Genomic DNA, 27,681 nt, shown 5'->3' with positions numbered 1-27,681 from the left:
TGCTGAAATATTAGAGTAAAATTCTTTTTCCGTTGCTTGGTATATTTTAATGTTGTGTTACATTTATATTCCGAGCTCAGAATTTTCTCCTCTTTCACTTGACATCCCATATGATACATTTTTTGATGTAACATCCATCCTTTAGGTCAATTTTTTTATATAAAATATAGCCTTTGCCACCCGGACCTTTACGACAAATCAATTGACACCTCATTCATCAAAATTGGCCCAGTAGTTTAGGCACTACAGTGGAACACACAGAATTTGGATACAAACATACATACATAGACTGCTAAAATCATAACCCTTCCTTTTGGCTTTGCCGCAGTCGGGTAAAAATAGATGTCTATGTTTCAGGACACCAACCCACTGGAAGGTGCAGCACCCATAGTGGAATCCGTTGTGAGCGGGGCAGGCTCATCCGATGGGGAGCTGTCCAGCAAACCTGGGGACAGCCCCACCAGGAAACGGAGACGGATCTCGAGGCATCTGTCATCAGGTCAGTCCAGTTCCCAATGGCGTCGACTGTGATGTTATCTAAACTAAATTTAGAGTGTCTGCATCTTTTTCTTTTTAACACTGCTAAAATAGGACGCAAAATGAATTTCAAAATAAAGACTAGCGCTTGGTTGCAATCAGATCTACCAGCAAGTGGTGCTGAAGCCCAAGATGGAGCGCGCTTGCCTAGAAGTTACCTATTCGCTCTTGACTTGATGGTACCCATATTAAAAGTGGAAGGGAAAACTGATGCCGGAAGTGCGTTAAACATCCTAGCGGTTGGGATTAGAAACGAGGAAGCAAATCGCTTCGTTCGTGTCCGAGGAAGGTTAATATAACAAGTCAAGTGTGTCAATAGGCATCTTCTAAGCAAGAGAGCTCCATCTTAGGCTGTACCATCACTTGCCAGCAAATGTGATTGCAACCAAGAGCTAGTCTTAAGATTCGCTCGGGAAGATTTTATTAATACTTGACTGTAGAGTTACGTTCACCAACTCCTCATAATACACGCAGGTCAAGCAATTTTCATCAGAGTATCTTCATCAGGCTTTTTTTTTTTCTCATCTAGCTTTACACAGATTAGCCAATGTTAAGTTTGTAGTTATTTACAAGTTAGGGAAACTATATGTATAAGTATGGGCTTCATCTGTGCCGGCGCCCGCCGACACACGCGCGGCGCCTCTCTAGAGCGCTTCCCAGTCAGTTCGACCAGCAATAACACAAAAACCGGCCACTTTCTACAAAAAAAAAATTGGTTGTCTGTAAAGTCGGTTTACTGACGATAGTTGAACGTGTCGCTCGTTCCGCGCTCTCGCTTGCACTTCAAGCCTTACATGGAACGCCTCAGAGCGAGGTAACGCTGCATGAGTCATGTTTTTTCGTGCGTGCAGCCGGCTCTATCGAATTATAAGACGTTGTCACGTCAAAAACATTCCAAAAAAGCACCGCACGCGCGCCAGCAAACGCCAAACCAACGAAGTCCAGATAGGATACTCTCATCAGGCTTTACTCTCCCTGTCACATATACTAACTTCTTGAATCCATGATATCCTGGTAACTAAGAGTGAGGAAGTTGATATTAAACTACCACCACAACTGTTCACAGGGTAGTCAACGATTGGAAGGCACACCACTTCAGAAGATCCTTTTGAAATGGTCGAGCTCACACCCGCGCCACCACATTCATATAAATTCATTGAATTCATGGTAGCCTGGTGCTTAAAGCCTCGAAATAGACTTGCATGAAACTGTTTGAAGTAGTCATTTTTTTTTGAATTTATGAAGGCCTAGTACATAAAACAAGTGGACAGTTAATAAACTTATCAGACAACTCGAAAGGAATCTTTTGAATAAAACAGAAATTCAAATATACTTTCTTAGAAGCGGCGTGGCATATTAGCTCCCATCTTCTTTTATTCACTCGTCTCCTTCTAGTAGAATACTTTAAAAAAACTGGCCAAGTGCGAGTCAGACTCGCGCACCGAGGGTTCCGTACTCGGGTCTTTTTCCGACATTTTACACGATAAATCAAAAATTGTTTTGTGTAAAAATAAACAATAATCTGTTTTAGAATGTACAAGTAAAGCCCTTTCATATGATACCCCAATGGGTGTAGTAATCTTACTTTGAAAGTTGAAAATACTAATTTTGTTCATGAACATATTTTAATATTTTTTGGTGATGTAATTACAAATTCACAGTTTTCGGATTTTTCCCTTTATGTGAGCTATAAGACCTACCTACCTGCCAAATTTCATGATTCTAGGTCAACGGGAAGAGTACCCTATAGGTTTCTTGACAGACAGACAACAAAGTGTTCCTATAAGGGTTCCGTTTTTCCTTTTTTATTATTATTTAAAGCCATACAAAAAAAAACCTTATGCAATATATCTCGCCAAACTGCGAACTTTGAGGTATGGAACCGTTGGTACAGATGCATGGCTGACTCCCGTCTCCATAGCCTTTTATGTTAATCTCATGTCTTTGTGATGTTTCAGGGGAGAGCAATGTATCGGTGACTGCGCCGCCGGTCGAAAGGCGGACACCGAGGCACCATTACCAACCACCGTAAGTTACTACTTGAATTCTTATACCATTGTTACTATTAATTACTAGCTGATGCCCGCGACTTCGTTCGCGTGGATGTAGATTTTTTTGAAATCAAGTAGCCTATGTTCTGATCCAGGGTATAATCTATCTCCATTCTCAGCCCAATCCCTCCAGTAATTTTTGCGTGAAGGAGTAACAAACATACACACACACACACACACACACACATACACAAAAACTTTCGCCTTTATAATATTAAGTGTTATTCGTTTACTCGGCTTCGCCCGCGTGGATTTCGGTTTTTTTTAGATTAAAGTAATAATGTAAGTATTGTAATAATGTTGTCTCGTCATGTTTCAGTCGTCGCGTGCGGTACATGAGCGGCAACGGTGCGGGCGTGTGGCACGAGCGACTGCTCGAGCAGCACCAACCGCACCCGCCGCACCCGCACCCCGCGCACCCGGCGCACCTGCCGCACGCGCACCACACGCCGCTGCTACTCGACATCAACCAGGTGACTCCTTGTTCCTCATTGGAAACGAAAAGAAAAGCATATAATTTTGGGCTCGCTACGCTTACGCTAATATTCAAAATATTAATGTCGAAAAACGCGCTTGCTGCGCTCAAACTAATATTCAAAGTATTGATGTCGAAATAACTGCGCGCTTGCTACGCTCGACCAGATATTGATCTAGCTCGCAGTAGTTCAATGCAATTTTTAATACCTATTTTCAAACCCTGGGCTGCTATTTTCAAAAAGTGTGTAAGTACAGCCTTAATATCTATGTAGTTTGTGTAACACACAAGCGTACATACGTTAATAATACATATATTTATAATAATCCATACTTAATCTGTCTGTCTGTCTGCTAGCTTTTCACGGCCCAACAGTTTAACCGATTTTGATGGGCACAGATTTGGCAGAGATAGCTTGCGTCCTAAAAATTAACATAGGCAACTTTTTATTCCGGAAATCAAAGAGTTCCCGAGGGAAAAAAACTTAAATCCACGCGGACAAAGTTGTGGGCATCGTTACAATTTTGCATTTCTATAATTACAATCACAGATGTCACTACGAGGCGCGCGGCTCAACGCCCTAGGCGGTGGTATGGGTTGGCCGCACCCACACGCGGCGCACCCCCACGCGCACCCACACCCGCACGCGCACCCACACGCGCACCCTCATCGCGATCACCCTACCAGGACTCAGGTATGCCTGTCGCGTGATCGCTGTGCGGCGATTCAACTTATTTTATGAGCGCAGTTACATTGATATTCCTGAATAAAATTAATTGACAATTGACAATTGGCCCCCACAGTTGAGGGGGCCTCAATTATGCAAACCAGATTATAGCCTACTGTCTGAGGGGGCCTTTTTATAGGTGGATAAGAGAAAACAGTTGGAGATTTTCTTTAAAGTCTTTTAACATATAAAAAAAGTGAAAAAAATTCTGATATTCTGATTCTGAATTCTGGTTTTTAAAGAAGAAATCGACTTAAATAGTCATTTAGATCATTCAATATGTTAGTTCTTAAGATATTTTACACTTAAATTTTTTCTTAAGAACTTACATAAGTCTAAATCGAAAAAAAATTTAATTGAACAGGAATGTATTAATTCCTTAATACTTGAGAACCACAAATTACAATCATTCAAGGCCCCAAATTTTAAAGGCCCCTCAGGTTTAATTTTTTTTTACCTGCCTTTCAATTTAACTGCACTCAGGATAAAAAAACGACAATAATATGAAATAATAATTTTTATTGTTTTCATTTTTTTTTACAGAGTAGGGATTTATTTTGTATACAAATCCATACATATCCTATATGACGCAAGTGACATACACATTGATTTTATTAAATTTAACAATACATAATTATTTTTACTTTCTTTTAAACTTAAGTATTGTTCAAAAAATCGACGAAAATTAAATTTTAATAAAATATCATTGAAATTTTGCATTGGAAGTGACTTTACAAGTTTATAGCGAACACACATTCATACATTCAAAGATCTTACACATACATTTTTATATGATTTCTCACATTTACAGCAATGATTAAGAAGAAAAAGCGATTATTGTAAAATCTTTCACATAGGTACTTCAAAAAAAGTTTCATCATTTTCGTCACAGCAATTTAGTATGCCAGTTAAATATTTAAGTATTTGTAAACCGTGTGAAGGATATTATAAATTTTCAAAATTATTCTGTAAGTCAAAATATATTCCTAGAGTAAGCAAAGTGAAAAATAAGTTTTGATCAAATTAAAAAAAAAACACTCATCGATTTTTGTCATAATCAAAAATTCTTTGTAAATGTTTTTTTTTAATTTGATAAAGATTTATCAATAATTCTTTTGTACACATTACAAAGAACATTATTTCTGCTAAAAGTATTAAAAAAAAAAATATTTTTTATGGATTTCAGTCTTTGTGTACAATTGAATTCATATCTGGAATTATGAGTATGTTCAAAAAATTGTGTTATATATTTTGTCAATCTGGGCATAGCATGCACATAAAGAAGATATTCTAGATATTTATCTGTCTAGATTAATTAAGGTTGTCTAAGATACTTAGATAGGTTACATAATTATTTTTATTCTAAAATCATTTCGATGATTTTTAAAAATTAAGCCTGTCCAAGCACAAATCTTTAATTTATTATTAAATAACAATAATTCATTAATAAATTAAATGAATGTGCTAAAAATTGAAATTAAATATGTGGCTTGCGAATTGTAAAACATTAATTGAATACATGGATACATTTTCAAATTTCTGTTTTGTAACAAAATGTTACAGCTTTGAAAATACAACCAAAAACAGCAATTTTTTAAAAGTTTATTCGTGATTTAACAAACTTTTTTACAACAATATTACATGTTGTTGTAATAAAGTTTGTAATAGTTGTAATAAGTTGTAATATTTTACAACAATTTATTCAAACGGAGGCTGGGGGCTTCGTAGAGCCACGGGGCTCTGGTCTGCAGCCCAAAGCCCTTATAAAGATCGAGTCTATTGCGTGTTACAAATTACAATTCGCATGCCATGTATACACGCGTGCTATACGCACACATGCCACTTCGCTGTGGCCCGTGGTACAAGAGTGGTAGCGTGGCCGTGCAGGTGGCGAGCGTCGCCGGCGGCGAGCTGTGGCCCGCCGTGCTGCCCGCGCTGCCCCACGCGCATCTGCGCTACCAGGTACCCCCCACTAGACCCCCTCCCCCCCCACTACCCGCCACTACACGGGCGCCTAACCAACGTACACACACACACATGCTCGCTTACGCACATACACACAAATAACACACAACCAGAAACCTTACTCAAAAGTCAACAACAATACCTCATTAAACCCTCTCCTCCCGCCACTACCCGCCACTACACACTACACAGACGCCGTATCAACGTACAGACACATGCACATACATACACACGATCGCGCATACACACACACATACACAACCAAAACCCTCACCTCATCAGACTCTCCATTGACTGCGCTCCACTAAACAGTCAGTCAGTCAGTCAGCTACACAAATACACACACGTTGCCAAACAATTTCAAGTTGCCAAACTTACTTAGTCAGTCAATGTCTCATTGACCTATTCTCCCCCCTAAACCACCTGTACCACTACCAGCTACTAAATAAGCTCTCCATACGCTTGACTAACTTATATTGAAGAATCACCATTAAAACAACTTTAACAACAAGAAGTTTCGCGCTCGCTGCGCTTGCTCTTTAGCCCTCTACTGTTTTTTACGCCACGAGCTACAACACGCGCTATAGATTTCAACCAAAGTCGACACACCATACAGTGCCTTGATTTTTCCAAATCTTTTACATCTTTTCGACTCACGAAACTTGGTACTCCATTTTGGCCCGTCTTGCGCGATTACGTTACACTGTATTTTATATGGGAGAGTAAAATGATCTCTGTTCTTTATCATCAAAGGAAATACGGAAATAAATAAACTAATTGGTGATTTTTTTTTAATTAATTCATCTCTTACCTAAAATTGAATTGATTTTTTTAATTACATTAATTAATATAACATGCATTTTTTACAAACAAAATAATAATTGTGAATTAGGAATTCAGGAAATCCTCATACCATCTCATACAAATAAAACACAGCATATAATTTCCACTACTATCCTTACTACACAACTCAACAACTACAAACTCACATAGCAACTCGGGTTAACGCTTAGTAACTTTACAATGGTACCTATTCTCTTATGCACTAAAATTTAACTAAACTAAATTGGCACAACTAAAGATCATGCCGTCCCTTTCCATAGGGAGTCTTGTGAAAAGGACTGCACTACTTCTGTGTCATTATTTTAGTAGTCGTAGTACGCGCCAAACTAATCATACTCAATGGAATTTTGTAAATGCGTTCTAGAAACTCATATCTATGTCTGTGGTTTTCCAGATTAAAAAAAAGCCTTAAAAGAGTCATATCCAGGTCCGTAAAAAAATTTATTCACCTTCAAAGTTACGAGGTCTCAAGAATTTACCATACAAATCTTTCAGCCTGTGTAACTTTAAAACTAGTTATTTTTATGGAAAACTGTTACACCATAGACTTAGATATTAATTTCTAGAATGTGTGCCTACTAAATCATATTGAGTTTGATTTGTTAAGGTGCACTAGACAGGTCTGCCTGAGAAATTCAAATTTAATTTGGTTTTTCGCAATTTGTAAACTAATACGACAAAGTAGGCTTATGGCGTTCTAATAGCGCCAATGGCAGTATCATCTCTACAGGTTTATATAAAAATCTTTACTTGAAAGGGTGCAGTTTAAGAAATTAGCTTCTTCTTCTTCTTCTCTCTGGGCTGGTTTCCGCACTTAAACGTTAAAGAAATTAGCTATAGTATCGAGTAATTTATGAGTAACTTACGTCAAACTCATTATTTTGACTAATTTCTTAAACTGAACGCTTGCAAGTAAAGATTTTTATATAAACCTGTGGAGACGATATGGCCATTGGCGCTATTAGAATGCCATAAGTCTAATTTGTCGTATTAGTTTACAAACTGCGAAAAACCAAATTTTTGAATTTCGCGGGCAGACCCGTCTCGTGCACCTTGATAATAGCTCAACGGTTATAGGAGCGGACTGAAATCCGAAAGGTCGGCGGTTCAAACCCCACCCGTTGCACTATTGTCGTACCCACTCCTAACACAAGCTTAACGCTTAGTTGGAGGGGAAAGGAGAATGTTAGTCATGATTAAAATTACTAATATACTTTAAAAAAAAATGCGTGATGAAAGCTAGTGCGTAACTGAATTTTTACCATTGGCATGCATATTGTGGTCTAATGAGGAGCACATTTTAGGCTACATATGCGACTTAGACGCGTGCATGCACAGATTACGTTGATTTGGAATCTCTAGAATTTTCCATTTTATCCCTTTTTATAGCTTTTATTGTATGTTGATGATAATTGTATTTTAATGTGTGTCCACACGCTTCGGTTTATTACTAATCCTTCTTGTAGTAAACGAGTATTGTTTTTATATATCACCGATTTTAATATATAAAACCTATTTTTTTTCCTCTCTCGTCTGGCTTTACAAAGATTAGCCAATGTCAAGTTTGTAGTTATTTGTAACAAGTTAGTTAAACTATACAAGTATGGACCCCGTCTGTGCCGGCGCTCGCCGACATACGCACGGCACCCCCTTAGAGCGCTTTCCAGTCAGTTTTAACAAAAAAACACTCCAAAAAGGCAGAGCACGACCGCCAGCTAACACCAAACAGACGAAGTCCCAAAACCTATTTTATCATCGGTGTTGAGTTATCGTGAAAGTAAAGTATTGGAATAATTTGGATTAATATCTAAAATCCTTATCCCTGTATTGCACTTCTATGAACCGTTTGTTATTTAAATCTTAAAATTGTTAATTACTTCTTTTGTAGTTTTGTCTGTAATCTCTCAAGAAACTTGTGATTTTGGCTCTTAATTATATCATTTATGCCTAAAAGGATTTTTTCTGTAATAATTTACTTAGTACAATATTGTTTTATCAACAACATCTTTCTTTTAAAATAACTCCACCAAATTCTTGCATTCCTTTCTATTTATCCCCAACATGTTTTTTGTAGATTTTCACTTTATGAATAAACAAAAATAAATTGTTTCTTGGCTAGGAACATTAAAGTCAATATCTGACATTCAAAAATAAAATTAAATCACAATAAATTGAATTAAATTGATTAATTTTTCACTCGCTTACTGCACTTTTGAAGGATTCCCTTTATTTACCTAAGCGCGTGTTTTTTTAACACAACTATTTATATTAAGAGTAAGAGATTTTAGATCAATGCACAAACTCACATTCGCACCGCAACATTGGCTTTTAAGGTGCATGCGACGGGTCTGCCCGCGAAATTCAAATTTAATTTGGTCTTTCGCAATTTGTAAACTAATACGACAACGTAGGCTTATGGCATTCTAATTCCGACAATGGCAGCATCATATTCACAGGATTACATAACTTTACTTGAAAGTGTTCAGTTTAAGAAATTAGTCAAAATAATGAGTTTGACGTGAGCTACTCACAAATTACTCGATACTATAGCTAATTTCTTAAACTGGACCCTTTCAAGTAAAGATTTTTATATAAACCTGTGAGAATGATACTGCCATTGGCGCAAATAAAGTGCCATAAGCCTACGTTGTCGTGTTAGTTTACGAATTGCGAAAAACCAAATTAAATTTGAATTTTGCGGGCAGGCCCGTCGCATGCATCTTAGAAGGCATTCTCTACAGCTTCCCCTCGCCTGGTACGGGAATAACTTAGTGAACGTCCGATATAATATTAGATAGTCTATTATTCTAATTTAGTCTTTAAGGTGTTCTCCTCTTTTGTAATTAATATTGTGTGCGTGGCTGGACATGTGGCTTGTTGGATACTCGATTTGATAAACGTCCCCTTAAATGACTGTACTTTGCCGTGAGCTTGATGTGCTAGTTGCTATTGACTGATTTTAAAAGAAAAGTATACCTGTCTGAGTTCGTTGCGGCCTCTTCTCAGACCAAGGTGCGTTTGGAACCCTCGTAGCTTTAGTTTTAAGTTTATTTATCACTATTACGTCATTATCTTACAAATTTAATAATTGACAATCAAAAAATGTTGTGGTACCTATTTTGAATAGATGCTTTGAGTTAAATCTTTTATATTAGAACCTGTCAATGAACTAAATAAATAAAAATATTTTATTTCAGACAGTAATTACATGTCCATAACTAGTTCTATACAAATTAAATTACGTAAATTATAAATTATAAATTATAAATAAAACACATTGTTAATCCAGGTACATCAATACATGGATGTTTCTTTTCTATTGCCATCTAAATTCATCCAATCAGCCTCTTCAGTAAAAATATATAACTAGAAGATCTACAAAAATAGACAATAGAAAAAGAAAAAAAAAATAGAATAAAAATGACCAGAATAGAATAGAATGAATAGAATAGAATATGAAATGATAGATTATGAATAAATAGATATAAAATTATACACAAACTGTGGGTAGCTGATATGCTAATATGTAAAATAATTATAACATAAATAATAATTAAAGGTTTAAAATCAGATTTTTTGTCTTTTTTTTTAAAAAAAAAGCTCACGGCAGGGTACGTTGTTCTTGTACTTTGGTCCCGTTTTTCGTCCCGATTTTCAGCTTCGAGGTGTCTGGTGCGTTTTTTGTACTGCTTAGTTAATTCTTCAGGATGCCTGCTATAGGTTTTATTAGTTGTTACCTACATCTGCGCTGGGCCACCGCTGTCTTAAGGTGCCCACGCACTTGAACTGAACTGCGCGTCGCGTCAGCGCCCCGCAGGATATTCTCTCCAGCCGCGACGCGCGTACGTCACTGCCGCGCGGCGCGGCTGGAGAGAATATCGTGCGGGGCGCTGACGCGACGCGCAGTTCGGCTGCAGTTCAGTTCGAGTGTGGGGGCACCTTTAGTGTTTTTCAAATTTTAAGAGTACCTTTAAGTGTTTTTTTTTTTTGAAAGTCAACGCGCCTGGTGAACCATATCATTAATACAAAGGGATAACAATATTTCTTTATACCTTCCATTGGAAATATTATCGGCTTGAGAAAACTCAAAAATTTCGCCGCATGATTTTTTCTGCGGAATTCAGTGACTTATGAAAATTGTATGGGAACCGCACGAACCCGCAAAAACGTGCTAACGACTTTATACAATTTCCATGTCATCGAATTATGCGGAAAAATTCGTGCGATGAAATTTCTCGATACAGGCTTATCCTAACAATAGTACAGACTTACACCCGTATTCACAAACGTTTCTATGAGGTCTCATAGTGCCCTCGAACGCACAGTGTCCGTTCCACCAATCAGATGACTGTATCACGTCAATTTACAATGATCTGATTGGTGGAACCTACATTATGCGTTCGAGCGCACTGTCAGACCTCATAGTAACGTTTGTGAATACGGCCGAGTATTTGAGTAAACCTTAAATATCAAGTAACGTTTTTTTGATGAAAAATAATTTATAATGTTACTAAATAAGCTATATTTTAGTTTTGCGGGTATAACGCTTATAATACTAATAATTTCAATAATATCAACATTGCGCAGGCGCATTGACGTGCAATACATAAGTATAAAATCACAGACGTGCTATACTTTGTGGCTAATGATAGTTCGTACGAATAGTTTTAATGTACATTTACTGATTATTACTATTATTTAAACTTCCATGTAATGCAATTTCCATTTTACGATGTAAAATGCAGCATTCATTCAACTCAAATTGAATGTTAAACATAATGAATGAACGTTTGATTTTTATATTGAAATCTATGACATTCTTTTGTAGAATTGAATGTATGCTATTAAAACAAAATAATATGCTTTTAATTATCTTCAAAATTATGCGTTAAATCAGTCAATCTATCATCATCCATACTTAATATTATCAATGCGAAAGTGTGTCTGTCTATCTGCTACCTTTTCACGGCCCAACAGTTTAACCGATTCTGACGAAATTTGGTACAGAGTTAACTAATATCCCGGGGACGGACATGCATTTTCATCCCGGGAAATCAGAGAGTTCCCACGAGATTCCCTAAAACCCATCCGCTTAATCAATTTGTATGTGGTAGGTACCGAGGTAGCTTGCGTCTCTGTAATTGATATAGGCAACTTTTTATCCCGGAAAATCAAACAGTTCCCACGGGATCTTTAAAAACCTATATCCACGCGGACGAAGTCGCGGGCATCCTCTAGTAATTAATATACATTTTACTCGAAGGAATACGTCATATGGAATGTAATAGATTTCTTTGTTGAAATCAAACCTGCATTCAATTTATTTGACGTATGATTTATAATTACCTACTTCCTAATGTTTATTTTTAGTAAACGCAAATTATACAAATAGTTAGTATTTAGGAAGCGTTTTTCACTTTACGCTATTTAGTTCACGTTTTTTTTTAGTAAAATACGAACATAAATGATTACTATGATTACTTCACCCAGTTAGAAACGTTTTTTTAAAATTCTAAATAATACATATTAATGAATTCTATATATCGACCTGGAAATTGGATAAGGCCAGTATGTCTGTAGTAAAGTAATATTTAGAGTTTGATTTCCTTGAGCTGCAATGTACACGGCACGCGCATATATGAACCCGGTAATGTAATTACTAATTGCGGGCCGCATACAAGGTTGGTATATTCATAGGCTTGCTTCGTAACACATAGATTTAGCAAATCGAAGCAAGTGTGCGAGCAAGACAAGTAGTCCTATCTGAACACCACGCGTATGACTGCGAGCAAGTGTGCAAGCAAGACAAGTAGTCATATCTGAACACCACGCGTATGACTGCGAGCAAGTGTGCGAGCAAGACAAGTAGTCATATCTGAACACCACGCGTATGACTGCGAGCAAGTGTGCGAGCAAGACAAGTAGTCATATCTGAACACCACGCGTATGACTGCGAGCAAGTGTGCGAGCAAGACAAGTAGTCCTATCTGAACACCACGCGTATGACTGCGCATTGTACAAATATACAGGGTGTTTCTGAGCGCGAGCAAAAACTTAGCGTTATTATCATACTACCTTAACACAATCCAAGGCCAATAACCATTTGCCTTATTTTGTAATTTTAGTGATTTAGTATTTTTCAAACCTGCTTTGTATAGCGTGCAAAACTCGGGTCAATGCAAACCTACGACGCGGCATTGACTTCGGGTGGCTTATTTACGGAACGTTCGTTGACCTCTAGCGTCAGTCAGATGTTTTCTATGTTTAAAATTCTAAATATACCTAATATTTTTACTTTTACAGTCCTTTAGTTTTACTTGCACTTCGCGTTTTTTTGGCTTACTTTTTTTCATTATTTTTTTTGCAATTTTAATTTTTACTTGCACTTACTTATTTTATTTTCGGGCACTTTTGATGGCGTCATTATCTAGAGATTTCTTTACGTAATTCAATTCCTATGTTGGCCACATTGAGTACCTATAACAAAGCGATTCAATACTATGTACTATAAATAACTTCCATAGTTGTATGAATATACCAATCTTGTGCATCAACCACACCTAAGCTTTCATCTTAAAACTCCATAGTTTGGTACAGAACTTCAATTTCACGAGGACCGTTTGTCTGTTTGTATGCGTGGCATTACTTTACCCACACTACTTAAATTCACTACTACAACCAAGGCTGAGTGGTCTTCGTGAAATATTCTAACTATATGTATAGATCGTTTCAACAAATAGTTCCTATGGCGTTATGTTGAATCCCGTCTGAGTCATTGGCACCATATTGACATGAGAAGACTCAGATTTTATTCATTTTCATTTGATTTCCATTAATGAATGAAATGAAAATCAAATAAAAATAAACAAAATCTGCGTTTTCTCATGCTAATATGGTCCTAATGACTTAGACAGGGGAGCCAACATAACGGCATAGGAACTATTCGTTGAAACGATTTATAACTTTCAATGTCTTGACCTAGCTGCGTAAACGTTTATGTACACTTATCAACTCTAGCACGGATTGATAATATGCATGCCCAGATTATATTTTGATACTGTGATAATGGTAACTTATGGTGAGAAGGGTTCCTAGTGTGTAATCTTATGTGATAATATATGTAAATGTCGCTTGTAATATGTAAGCTTGCGGCGTTTGTCGCTGTAGACGTTTGGGAGGCGATAAATTCGGGGATTTGAGGCTTTACGTGTAAATTCCTATTATTGAGTGACCACTTATCCATACTAATATTTTTCTTCTTCCAGTGCCATCTTCTACTGGAGGTTGGCAATCATTAAACTAATTGGATTTTGTTCACCGCTGTCCTAAACAGTGACCTTGTTCCCATATTGAACTACTGGCGAAGGTTCTTAAGCCAGGATGTTTACGGCTACATCTACGTTTGTCTCTTATCTTTTGTCTGTCTGCTAGCTTTTCATGGCCTCTCCGTTTAACCGATTCGACGAAAGTTACAGAGACAGCTTGCATTCTGGAGACAGACATAGATTACTTTTTTCCCCATAAAACCAAAGAGTTCCCACGGGATTTCTTGAAAGCTGAGAGCGAGGCTTCCGCCTTGGCAAGTTACCACCCTACCGGCAACGCCGTGCCGCCAAGCGATTTAACGTTCCGGTTCGATGCCTTGTGTAAATGGATATGGGCTTAGTAGAAAATGGCAAACCCCTTCCAGGTTATTCCGTTTCTATCTTGGACTACATCATCACTTACCACCATGTGAGATTGCAGTCAAGGGTTAATTTATATAAGAATCCTAAATCCACGCGGGTATCACCTTGTCTATAATATGAACAGAGACTGACGTACATATCAACTGACAGTTCAAACTATTGGGTTTAGAAACTTTAGAATTAGCTTGTAGGTTCCCCTAACCCCTTATGTATTATTTTTGTATGCAGACTTGTCCTTAATAGTAAAAGCTTTACACTCGACATTATCGCCTTCCATACCTCGCATTCTGCGCTCATTTTCTGTAAGAATTGTTTACTATGTACCGGACGTTGCTTGACGTTTAGACTCGGATGCACAATATGACCTATAGGGTTAACTTAGTGATTTTTCATGCAGCGTCCGATTCGATTGAAAGATGAGATGGCGTACGGGGCGGGCTCACTAATTAACTCATTTATTAAATCACCTGTTTCATTTATTACGATTCGTACCTCAAAAGGATAAACAGAACCCTTATAGGATCACTTTGTTGTCTGTTTCTCTCTCTGTCTGTCTGTCTGTCTGTTGGCTTAAAATCATGAAATTTGGTAGGTAGGTAGGTCTTATAGCACAAGTAAAGGAAAAAGTCCGAAATCCTTAAATTTGTGGTTACATCACGAAAAAAAATATTAAAGTGTGTTTCAATTTTCAAAGTAAGATAACTATACCAAGTGGGGTATCATATGAAAAAGATTTACTTGTACATTTTACAACAGATTTTTATGCCTAATAGTTTTTGTTTTATCGTGCATAATGTCGGAAAAATACCCGAGTACGGAACCCTCGGTGCGCGAGTCTGACTCGCCTTTGGCTGGTTTTTGTGTTATGTCCGCGCACTTGCTTCCCATGTAATTTTTTTTTCTTACCTACTTACTTAATCAGATTAATTTAGAGTGGTTTGGCCACAAAGTGAATTTGGCACTTACTATCTTCTCTTAAATAAATTGACAGATATAAAGCTATAATTCGGTCATGCTAAGTTTGCTACTCGCTGGAATGCGCCACTTCCCCGCTCACCTCCCTGTGGTCGACATGTCGCGTCAGTACGGTACGCATACCGTACCTGAACGTCAGTGTGACGTAATCCACGCGAGGTGCAAACTTAGCTTGACCGAGTAGTAGGTGCCATCCTTATCATATATTTTATGAGAAAAAGGATAGCATTACGTTTAGACTGACAATTTGGTATATTCTACAGATTTTGTACAATCAAATTATAAGCACCAATATTTATGTAGCATCCCTGATTTTTTTAATATTTAGATTCTTACAATGTATCCCCAATCCTCACGCTACTTTAATTAGATGTTAAAAATAATATGAATGCATAAATGCTTCATTTTATCAGCGAAATCTGTAACATTCCTTGTAGTTTGTGTTCACATACCATTTCAGTCTAAAATATGATTAAAATTGAATTCTTACATGTAAACAGCGATGAAAATAAATTAATTTTTATGCTGCATGACGACTCCTCGTCTTATAGTTCTGTAGGTTCGAACATACAGGTTACCTGGGAGAGATCACTTTAGTGATAAGGTCGCCCTTTGTATATTTGTATAAGTGTATAATTTATTATTGTCTTTGCATTTTTGTACAATAAAGTTGTTTAAATAAATAAATAATTTTCTATTAAAATCCTAATTGAATACAAATATACATTTATACCTGAAGGAATGCAATGGATTTCGCTGCTAAAGTCAACAGTGCATTCCTTTATTTAACATTCAATTAAAATGAAAGTGTTATTTATTGTGGCGATGCCTTAGATAAAATCAAATAAAATTAATCTATTCATTTTTCTTTTTGATTTTTCATAATAATCGAAAGTTGTATTTTTTTAAATATTTTTCTATGAATAGAAATATACCATAGATATTACTAGTGAATAGATAGATGGGAGCTTCACATTTAAATACTTTCACATTTAATTAAAACGAAAGTGTTATTTATTGTGGTGATGCCTTAGATGAAATCAAAAAAACAATCTATTTATTTTTTGATTTTTCATCATAAATTTAAAAGTTGGATTTTTTTTAAAATATTTTTCTACGAATAGAAATATACCATAGATATTACTAGTGAATAGATAGATGGGAGCGAGTATGCAGATGACGGATCACATTTAAATACTTTCTAGAACCTCGGTGAGCTGCCCGTGGCACGTCCGCTTCTCTTAAGCACCGGTTATGTTAGTGATTTTTTGATACAAGCTTGGCTCATGTGTCTGTGGCCCGCGCATTAAAAACTACGTTATACATTAGTTCATTTTATAGCCAATCCCCTAGCTTTACTCAGATGGAATTACTGTCAATTCTGAATTCTATCTAAGGCGCATCTATAGAGTGCACTTTGTCTTAACTCAGACTTAGACACTGTTAAAACGAGACAGCATTATACCGCTGGCATAAATCGGTCACGTTTTAACTGAAACTTAAGTCTAAGCCAAGTCAAAGTACACTCTATAGATTTCAACCTTAGTGAGAGTCTATGTTAAAGTTCCTTAGCCTGAAATTTATAGAGCATAGTAACTGAACCTTCGGCTTTGGTCATTTTTGGCCAAAAAAAAAAAAACAATCTTCGGCCAAACCTTCCGGCTTAGCAAAAATGGGCCTTAGTTTTGTCCGAAGCCAAAGGTTTCTAGGAAACACTGTTTGTGTTAAGTAAACACTGTTTATTACTTTTAAGTTAATGAATATTATAATTGATAATATTATTCATTTATTTATTTACAACGAGACAGATTTATGTATCATAGATCTGTGTCTTTTTAACCCTGTCTTTAGTCTGAGCAAAGACAAAGTACGCTCTATAAATTTCGACCTTAACAGGGCTCTCTCCGTCACTCGTTTCATACAATCGTAGTTCCAATTTCATTTGAATATTAAGCAACCAAAGTCCATGAAATTTTGCAGACATATTCTAGAAACTAATATCTGTGTCTGTGGTGTTTTAGATTTTTATAAAAATATGTAGTTTTAAAATTACAGGGGCTCAAAGATTTGTATGTAAATTTTTAAGACCGCGTAACTTTGAAACCGAATATTTTAACAGAAATCTGGAAAACCACAGACATAGATATTAGTTTCTAGAATATGTCTACAAAATTTCATGGACTTTGGTTGCTTAATATTCAAATGAAATTGGAACTACGTTTGTATGAAACGAGTGACGGAGACAGCCCTCTTAAGCTCTGAGCTGTGCGTTGATATATGTTTCCTCTTTTACATATTGATGTATAACCAGTTTTCAGTGTGCAAAGGTAAATAACTATTTAAGCCAGGCATAATGGATTGTGTTAACGGCGGCTGCTAGATGCAGTGTGGTTTAGCGGTGGCGGTAGACTGCATATATAGTGACGTGTGCATTCACATAATCTTTACTTTATGTACTTACTTTATGTAATACATAGACTCAGTCTGCACAATGCTTAATGACATTTAGGTACCAAGTGCCGACTCTAAACGTTTTTCTTCTTACCAAAGTTAAAAATTCGTATTGACGATATAAAAAGATTATAAATCAGGTGACCCGTTTGCTCGTTTGCTCGCTAATTTAGAAAAAAAAACAACATAATGAAATATAATTAGCAATAATAATTATATTAGTAATATATTGCGTTAGTAAAATGTAGCGTTAGTGCTTGTTAATCAATAAATAATCAATATTTTTAGGTGAAAAAGAAGCCAATCATTCAATTTAAATCAATAAAACGTGTGGCCCTAAAATTATTTATTGTGATTTGACAATATCGTCCTTGATTTCGAAACGTTTAGAGTTGACCAATGCCATTCAGTTGTCGATGTTTTATTCATGTAACACTTCCGAACCGACTCTGATTTTTTGTTAATTTAAAAAATATACACGACCTTTTAACGAATTTTACCCAGCTCCGGCGCCATAATTTTTTTAATTTAAGATTTTTCAATATGGCGGCGGAATTAGGTTATACAGCATGCAACACTTCAAGGCTCATTTTATTTTGGTTCTGTACATACTGTACTCTACTGGCTTAGATTACGGTTAACTATCAACTTCTCGGTGCGAACGAAAACTACAAAAATCCACTATGAAAATATACCACTACTTTTTAATTATACCATAATTTTTTAAAGGGTGAATACAGGAAAAGTTGATGTTGTTTTATGAGTGTAATTAGATTTTTTTTGTTTAGCTTTGTTTTGTTTTGAATATTTTAATAATCTGTAGTGGACACACTATACATACGATTAATAGAACTTCATGCCAAAACGCCATGGGTCAATTAAGTATGCTAACAATATTTTCATCAATAAAAACCTATTGCTATTTTTTTATCGATATTTTAAGACAATCTTTTTAAACCGTATTAACGTATTAAGTCCGAATATGCATATCTTTATGGCAATTAAAAATTAGTGGTGTATATTTTGTTTTCGCGAAGAGAAGTTGTTTAAATCTTTTGTAGTTTGCGTAATCGCGCCAGACTAGATTTGCTGGGATGACATGTCTAGCCTTACTTGCTCTTTATCACAGATTATATGCATTTTTATTTGTTTTTTTTAATTTAATTAACAATACAGTGCTATAGCCAAAGTAATATTTCACTTAGCCCCGATCGGTCGACTGCGACCTTCCAAATATTTTTTCCGTCGAATAAACCCCCAGATTTGAGTATATTTTTCTTAATATTCGTGTACCGCATGCAACGATTTTCCTATACGGCAATACCCTGTGAATGTGTTTCGTGTTATTCGTATACAATATTTTTTATCCTCTTTAATTTCAACCTATGTTAAAAAGCGCTTGAGAGCTTTACCGGCCAATGTGTATGCTAGATATAAAATAAAGGTGAAGGACTACAGCGAAGAAAGAAAAATTAACAGCAATAACTACCAACACTATTTTAATTGCTCTCTTGACGAAAATTAGATTTTTATTTAACTATGTATTTAAAATTAAAAATAAATTCACTAACTAGAGAGATATAAATAATACAACTATGTTATAATTTACTCTTTTAAAATAAAGTTATGTAGATTATAGATGCATTAATCTCTTTTAAGAGGTAATAACTCACTTATTTTAAATAATATAATTATTATTAAAGCCAGTATAACCCAACCCGACACTAACTTATATTAATTTCTGTACCATGTCAAATGATTCCAGATTTGATTTGGCCGGTAAGTCTCTAGCGTGACAAGTAAGACAATCAGGATAAAGAGAGTACATACAGTAATTTATGTCATTATAACTGCACGTATTTTATCTCATTTATTTTTGACTCTCAGGTTGAAATCTACAGAGCGCACTTTGATTTGCTTAGACTTAAGTTTCAGTTAAAACGAGACGGATTTATTGTCTCGTTTTAACAGTGTCTTTAGTCTGAGCAAACTCAAAGTGCATTTATAGATTTCAGCTTCATAATACTCTAATAATGGACGAAATAAATAAATAAACGGATTGTCTTGAGCTATGTTTTTATTATGTGTTACTATAATGACATTAAGAACCTTTGCACGTGACATTTACACTCCGTAAATATGTTCATAAGTCTAGTTTGCAGCGCTTTTGAAAACATTCATATGCAAAGGTCTAAAAACTTATCAGTATTTTTCTCAATTTTGATTGATCTCTACATCGGTTGACATTTCTGCCGGTACTTGCCACACCTATTTATTTACCATTTTTGCCGCTAGCAACTCAAGCTTTAGTATTTCTGTAGATTGGTTTACCAATATATTGTTATATAAAAATGAAAATATTTGGCTGGTCGCTTTCATTATTAGACTTGGCTGTTTCTTAAGATACGCTCTTTTAATGTGGAGATATTTTTTTTTTGGTATAATAACATTTACGCCGAGTGTTGTTTAAGGGTGCGGTTATTAACATGGGCGCCATTTTAATAATAATAAAAAAATAAAAGTTGATAAGGATTTCGGTTTTGAAATCAGAGCTGTTCAGATTTTTATCTCGTTCTGGTATATATTTTGTTGTTATTTCTTTTTTTATTTATTGCAAAAATGGCAAGTTATTTATGCATTAGTGAGTATAATATCTATTTAATCAAGCAAGCAGACTTTTATTATGATTTAGTATTCTTTATTTACTAATAAATATTAAATCTAAATTGTATCTATACCGTAAAATGTCAGGTTTATGCAAATAGAATACAATAGATTTCAGGAGTGAAATCTATAGCATTCATTCCTTAATGAAATACATTGGATTTGAAAGTAAATGAATACAATAGGTTTCAACTGTGATATTTACAGTATTCATTCATTAATGTAATACATTGGATTTGAAAGTAAATGAATTCAATAGATTTCAGTGACTAAATTAAGAGTGTATCCAATTTGCCTAACATGAATTTGAATGTTTCATTATAAATAGTTTTTTTTTACAATTTATTTATAGTATTTTTGTTACTTTTGTTAGCCATAATATTATAATATTTTAGCAACAATCATGGGAAAAGTCTTGTTTTGTTTCGCTTTTTTATGTCTTTATATTAGTTTTACCTATATATGAATTCTTTGTATATATATCAAGTCTATTTACATATATTTTGTTTATATATGTTAAAAGAACGAGACGAAAATCGAATTAGTTATAAAATTAATCAAAACGCGCCTCAAAATAGCTATTTTGTGTTCTGGTTTACGGTTTTTGTTTATTTTATGATTTAGAAGATCGAATGCGTCACGTGAAATGCTAAAAATTACGTACAAAGAATTACGTGATGCATTCGCTTCTATGAATTTTATGACGTGTTAGTGTATCGAAGGGTGCGACTATTATCTTGTATGATAAATTTGTAATTGTTCACAATATATTTATTAAAATCCAAAATTCATTTTGCTTTTTGACCGATATTATAGTAGCTATGTCAGAGTTTGCTTTTTCACAATCTCATTTAATGAAAGCAAAGAAGAACCTTCCAAAGGTGAAGTTAAAGTCAAAAATGAAACAGATAGAATCTGTAACATTTCTTAACTAAATACCATTGTTAACCAAGCTCGGTTTTCATCACAATTGGCGTACTTATCATTTAATTAAACTCTCCATCCCCCCTCTTGCCCAAAAGAACGTACCATAACCATTTAAAACTTCTATTATTGATATAAACGTTGATAATTTGCGGTTCGATATAAACTTTTAAATCTCCGGTACGACTTCCTTCCTTCTTTGCTATAATTATAACCCCTCTTTGACTTAGGTCTTCATCTTAACTAACTTAATTCTCATTTAAACCCCTCGTCTTACTCATCAATAAGTATCAAAATCATTCAAACTCATATTGATCATTGATGTAAACGTCGAAAGCTTGCGGTCCGGTATGACTCCCCTGTCGCACCCCTCGTTACTACGTCATTGTGGTGCAAGAGCTACAGTATGTGGTGGTGTCGTAGATGGGCGGCGTGTATGCAGCGGGGCTGCAGTACCACGGCAGCTTTGCGCCTCCGCCGCCGCCAAGAGGTCCGTTCGCGTCGCCGCCGCACCCGCACACGCACTATATCACCAATTCGCAAGTAAGCCTCGCAAGAAAATAAATATTAGATAAAATAAATAAATAAACATGTATTGTTTCAACAAAGTTAGCAACATGGGGTTATTCAAGGGGCGGACCAATAAATTCCTGAAAGGCTTGCAACGCATCGGAGGTACCTCTGGTGCTGCAAATGTTCATGGGCGGCGGTAATCACTTATCATCATGTGACACGTCTGCTCGTTTGCTCGCTATTTTTTATTTAAAAAAACCGGCCTAGTGCGAGTCCTGCGGTACCTGCCAAATTTCATGATTTTAGGTCAATGGGAAGTACCCTATAGGTTTCTTGACAGACACGACGGACGAACGGATGGACTGACGGACGGACAGACAGACAGACAACAAAGTGATCCCATAAGGGTTTGGTTTTTCCTTTTGAGGTACGGAACCCTAAAAAGTCTTGAATGAAAGTCGAGAAGGGGAGCTGAATGAAGGGGCGACGGAGCACATTATCTGGCGTACCTAGTTTTAAATGGGTTAAAAACAGTCAGTTAAAAGTTAATGACTAAAATATTATTTGCAGCGAGCGGAAGGCGGTCGGCTAGAAATGATGGGCAGCGGGGAAGGCACCCTCTCACCCCTACAAGCCCCGCCCGACCTACACCACGCGCCTCTGTTACTCGCGACCGAGGTAAGTGGCTTCGGCCGTGGTTAGACGCCATCTTGTCGGACGTGTAAATGTATAGTGCTTGCAAAACAAATAGTCAAATTTGAACACGAAGCGTTGTGTTGTACACCGGCCAAGAGCGAGTCGGATTTCACACGAAGGGTTCCGCAAAATCTTACAAGAACTTTTTTTAATATTAACTTGTTTGTTCCCAGGCTCGAGGAGGTCCCTTGGAGTTAATGGCGCCTCATCACGCGAGGCACGCGCTCTCGCACCATCACCACGTGAGTTTATACACCACTAGCTGATGCCCGCGACTTTGTCCGCGTTGATCGTGTAGGAACTTTTTGATTTTCCGGCATAAAAAGTAGTCTATGTGCTAATCCAGGATATTATCTATCTCCATTCCGAATTTCAGCCAAATCCGTCCAGTAGTTTTTGCGTGAAGGAGTAACAAACATACAGACAAACTTTCGCCTTTATAATATTAGTATGATAGCTGATGCCCGCGACTTTGTACGCGTTGATCGTGTAGGAACTTTTTGATTTTCCGGGATAAAAAGTAGCCTATGTGCTAATCCAGGATATTATCTATCTCCATTCCGAATTTCAGCCAAATCCGTCCAGTAGTTTTTGCGTGAAGGAGTAACAAACATACAGACAAACTTTCGCCTTTATAATATTAGTGTGACTAGTTTGTACACAAAGCTTTAGGAGTTCATGATATCCTGGTACATGTACTACTAAGGCCGCGATTATACCTGTAAGTTTTGCTCAAGTCAACTTACACAATTAACTTACAACGAATTTACTATTGTAAACGTATTTTATATGTTTACATTAGTAAATTCTTCGTAAGTTAATCATGTAAGTTACGTGATTAAAACTTACAGGTGTATCTGCGCCTTTAGTCCTCATTTTGTCACTCATGTCACTGATGATTTAGATTTCACAACGTAAACTTTTAGTTCATGATACCCTGGTACGTAAAACCTATGTTCATCGGAATTGTTGAATTAATTTCAGGGTTCCGTACTCGAACGGTGTCTACGGGACCCTATTACTAAGCCTCTGCTGTCTGTCCGTCTGTCTGTCTGTCTGTCAGGGCTATATCTCGTGAACCGTAATAAGTAGAGAGTAGAAATTTTCACAAAATGTGTATTTCTATTGCCGCTATAACAACAAACACAAAAAGTTTCGATATTGGCGTGTTACGCTGGATGATTTCCTTCATCAGCAAAACGTGCCGAGAGAGTCAAATAACACCATATACAGAATGCAGACTATACTCGGAGCCTTCGTTACCTAGCATCGGTGCGAAACGGACGTATCTCTAATTATAATATGTCACTTATATGTAAATCAGTACCTAATTAAACCATTCCACAACCAAAAAGGACTTCTACTTTCACTACCAGCTCTGGACAGTCGTCCTTATGTAACTGGCGTAAAAATTAAATTGTTATTTTTTGTACGATGGTAGAGAACCCTTCCAGTGCGAGTCCGACTCACACTTGTTCTAATTTAAATATTATTTTCACAGCAACGTCGCAACGGCGGCGGTGTGGGCGTAGGGTCCCATGTCAGTGTGGGCGTGGGGTCCGCCCATGTCAGCGTGGGCGTTATGGGCGCAGGGTCTCGTGCGGCACGGCCCTACGTGCGGGCCGCCCCGCGTTGGGCGACGCATCCACACGCCCACACTGTACATCACATACACGCACAGGTAATATTGTAATAAGCGAGAAGTATGGGCGTTATGCGCGCCCGCCCACAATTAGCACTGTTATGGTGGAAGTGGGTTCTGTCCCTCACAGAAAAAAAACCGGCCAAGTGCGAGTCAGACTCGCGCACCGATGGTTCCGTACTCGGGTAGTTTTTCCGACATTTTGCACGATAAACTAAAAACTTAAATTCATAAAAATAAATAAAAATCTGTTTTATTCGTACCTACAGGTAAAGCCCTTTCATATGATACCCCACTTGGTATAGTTATCTTACTTTGAAAATTGAAAATACTAATATTATTATTATTTGTTCATGAACACTTTTAATGTGATGTACCAAAAATTTACGATTTTCGGATTTTATTCCTGTACTTGTGCTATAAGACCTACCTACCTGCCAAATTTCATGATTCTAGGTCAACGGGAAGTACCCTATTGGTTTTCTTGACAGACACGACAGACGTACAGACTACAAAGAGATACTTTTGAGGTACGGAACGTTTGTCAGGTATAAAAACTTATGTTGTAACTTTGGATATTTAAAATAAAATAAAAAGAGAGATACTCTACATTTAGTTTAGAGTTTATAGAAAGACGTTATTAATACTTTGTTGTTGTGTTAGGGCGGCGGCGGACTGGTGTCTGCGGCGCTGCCGGCGCAGCTGCACGTGGCCTCGCCGCTGTCGTTGCCGCCGCCGCCACCCACCTACCAGGTACGTACCCACTCCTGCCAAGACCACAAGTGACATTAAGGTGCACGAGTACGACAAAGTAGGATTATGGCATTCTAGTCGCGACAATGGGAGTATCATTTCCACGTGTTTGTATAAAAATCTTTACTTGAAAGTGTCCAGTTTAAAAAATTAGCTCTAGTATCGACTGTAACTCACAAATTAGTCGATACTAGAGCTAATTTCTTAAACTGGACCTTACCAAGTAAAGATTTTTATATAAACACGTGGAAATGATACTCCCATTATTGTCGCAACTAGAATGCCATAATCCTACTTTGTCGTATTAGTTTACAAATTGCGAAAAACCAAAGAAAATTTGAATTTCGTGGGCAGACCCGTCGCTTGCCCCTTAATGATTTCCAACCTCCGACAGGAAATGGCACTAAAAAAGGAGAAGATTGTTGATTATACTGGAGAGTAGCCTAGCTTTGTTGCTGACTGTACTGTGCTATTTTTAATCAAACACCCTGTATACAGGTGTTCCTCAACCTCCTGGCGATGTTCCCGCTATCGCCGTACGCGGAGGCCCGTGACGAGGCCGGCGAGTCCCCCGAAACCGAGAACTACGAGGCCTTACTGTCCCTCGCGGAGAGACTCGGCGAGGCTAAGCCTCGGGGCCTCGCGAGGCACGAGATAGACCTGCTGCCTTCCTACAAGTACTCCGAGCAGACGCATCAAGGTAAGTCCTTGTTACTGTTCACGGGGCCTAGTGCCGTGCCACTAGTCTGTGGGAGCCACTGGATTCAGGCAGCGTAAGAATGGGCGTGTGGAAGTCCCTACAAGAGGCCTATGTCTATCGGTTGATAATAATAATGATGGCTAAGGAACTTTATCTCATTGCGTATACCAGTTACGAAAATACGAGGTTTTGATCTAATTTTCTTTTGTTCACCTTTTCGGTCCTCAATTTTAAGGAGTTCTTTTAATGTTAAAAACTGTTTAATGAAAAGATTTTGACTTTTGACATACATTGACCAGTTTTTACATTTTCCCAGGCGAGCAAACGTCGTGCGTCGTGTGCATGTGCGAGTTTGAAGCGAGACAGACGCTGCGTGTTCTCCCTTGCGCTCACGAGTTCCACGCCAAGTGTGTCGACAAATGGCTCAGGGTGCGTATGCAATACAATAGAGCTATCTCTTTCCGCTGGGAACATTCCGAAAGAGACAAGAACTTTCAGTCCTCGGAATTCCTGGAGCAGCAGTAGATACTGTAAAAATCATTTCTATTAAAGAAAAAATTATTTTAGTAAAAATGGTTAATTATTTATTTTTTAGTAAAAATGGTTAAATAATTCTTGATCAAAAAATAAAGTAAAATTATTAAACAGTTTGACATTGATTTATTAGAAAGTAAAAAAGTAGTTTGCTCCACAGTAAAAGTGGTTAAACAATTTATTTTCATTAATTTGCAGTCGAATCGAACGTGCCCTATATGCAGAGGGAATGCATCAGAATACTTCAACAATTCAGAGTGACTCGCGGGAAAATCTCATCCTTGCGGCGTTCATTACAAGGGCGATTGTCGCTTGTGACGTGCGATCTAGTGGCACGAAACTTGAGTTACTGTACATGGATATCTTGAAAGGGTCTTAAGACGCGATTGGACTGACTAGCGGTTGGTTGAAGCATAAAATATCAAATATTAACATATGAAATATTATCAAGACTTCAATTCAGCGCAATAAGTCATCTAAAAGCGTTAATAAGTCGAAAGATTTACTAGACAACGTCTCGTTTCGTGCCAAGCAATAATAGCCATTAGTTGGTGGTGTTAAAGTCGACATTGTAGTGCCAGGACGTTAGCGATTGCCAAACATGTAACAAAGTCATTTGATGGTTTTCTATTTATTTGCGTGATTCAGTAAATATGGTTAAATAAACGTATTATTGCAGAAAAAATAATCGGATTTGGCAGTAAAAATGATTAAATAGACAATTTATAAAGAAATTTAAATGACCGAAACATTGGAGTAAATATGCTTTTTGTGAAAACTAATAAACAGTAACTATTACAGTAAATGTTTTCAGTAAAACGTGTTAAATTTATTGAATCTAAAAATACATTGAATAATTCTGTAAATAAATACATATTACTGGCAGTAAAAGTAATTGTTGCTGAAGTGTAGTTTACATGGAGAGAATTTTTTTGGGTTTTTTTTTTGTTAACGTTAAAAAATGGGAAATCATCAAAAGTCGATTATAATTTTTTCATGTTTTCGTTTTGTATAATTTTTCATAGTTACCGGAATAAAATCGCCCTTATTTTTTAATGTGTAATAATTATTATAAGAGTATATATTAATTATAGAATAATAAAATAGCTGTGCGGCCTTAGTTGTGTGCATGAGTTGCGTATATGTGTGCGTGATTATAAATACTTGGCTTGGTTTAATTTTTAGGTCATTGTCTCGCGAGCTAGCGTTCGGGAATGTTCTATGAATATACGAAAAAACCTTTCCTGAATTAATTTTTACAATTTAAAATAGATTTCCGTGTCATTGGTAATTTTTTTATTGTCAAAAAAAGGATTTCCTTATAAAAAGACAGATTTTGTTCCCAATCTCAAATTGTTTTTTTTTGTCATTAAAAAGAGTTCCAATCGACGCGTTTATAATAATTATTATTATCAAAACAAAGCATGCATTTTTGATTCGCTTTCTTAACCGACTTTGAATGTAGTTTGGTGTTATACCTAATTAGTTTCATATATTATTATAACGATGTATTGACTTTTCTTGTTTTTTTTTATTGTTGTAT

At 36.6% G+C, this 27,681-nt stretch overlaps 1 protein-coding gene across 1 annotated transcript in view; it reads left to right on the top strand.

Annotated features, from left to right (window-relative positions):
• LOC123878466 (E3 ubiquitin-protein ligase arkadia-like) overlaps positions 1–27,284 on the top strand; it is a 68,804-nt gene extending 41,520 nt beyond the window's left edge. The window contains exons 15-26 of the mRNA XM_045925637.1: positions 358–499; positions 2,496–2,565; positions 2,908–3,061; positions 3,614–3,757; positions 21,724–21,843; positions 22,384–22,491; positions 22,683–22,751; positions 24,011–24,190; positions 24,815–24,904; positions 25,403–25,604; positions 25,921–26,033; positions 26,337–27,284. Coding sequence (XP_045781593.1) covers positions 358–499; positions 2,496–2,565; positions 2,908–3,061; positions 3,614–3,757; positions 21,724–21,843; positions 22,384–22,491; positions 22,683–22,751; positions 24,011–24,190; positions 24,815–24,904; positions 25,403–25,604; positions 25,921–26,033; positions 26,337–26,399 — 1,455 coding nt within the window. The 3' untranslated portion in view covers positions 26,400–27,284. The remainder of the gene's footprint in view (positions 1–357; positions 500–2,495; positions 2,566–2,907; positions 3,062–3,613; positions 3,758–21,723; positions 21,844–22,383; positions 22,492–22,682; positions 22,752–24,010; positions 24,191–24,814; positions 24,905–25,402; positions 25,605–25,920; positions 26,034–26,336) is intronic.
• Positions 27,285–27,681: the final 397 nt, after the last annotated feature.

Source organism: Maniola jurtina, chromosome 26 (assembly GCF_905333055.1).
Source record: "Maniola jurtina chromosome 26, ilManJurt1.1, whole genome shotgun sequence".
Taxonomy (NCBI): Eukaryota; Metazoa; Arthropoda; class Insecta; order Lepidoptera; family Nymphalidae; genus Maniola; species Maniola jurtina.
The sequence above is the reverse complement of the archived record's forward strand: the minus strand, read 5'-3'. Positions and strand labels throughout refer to the sequence as shown.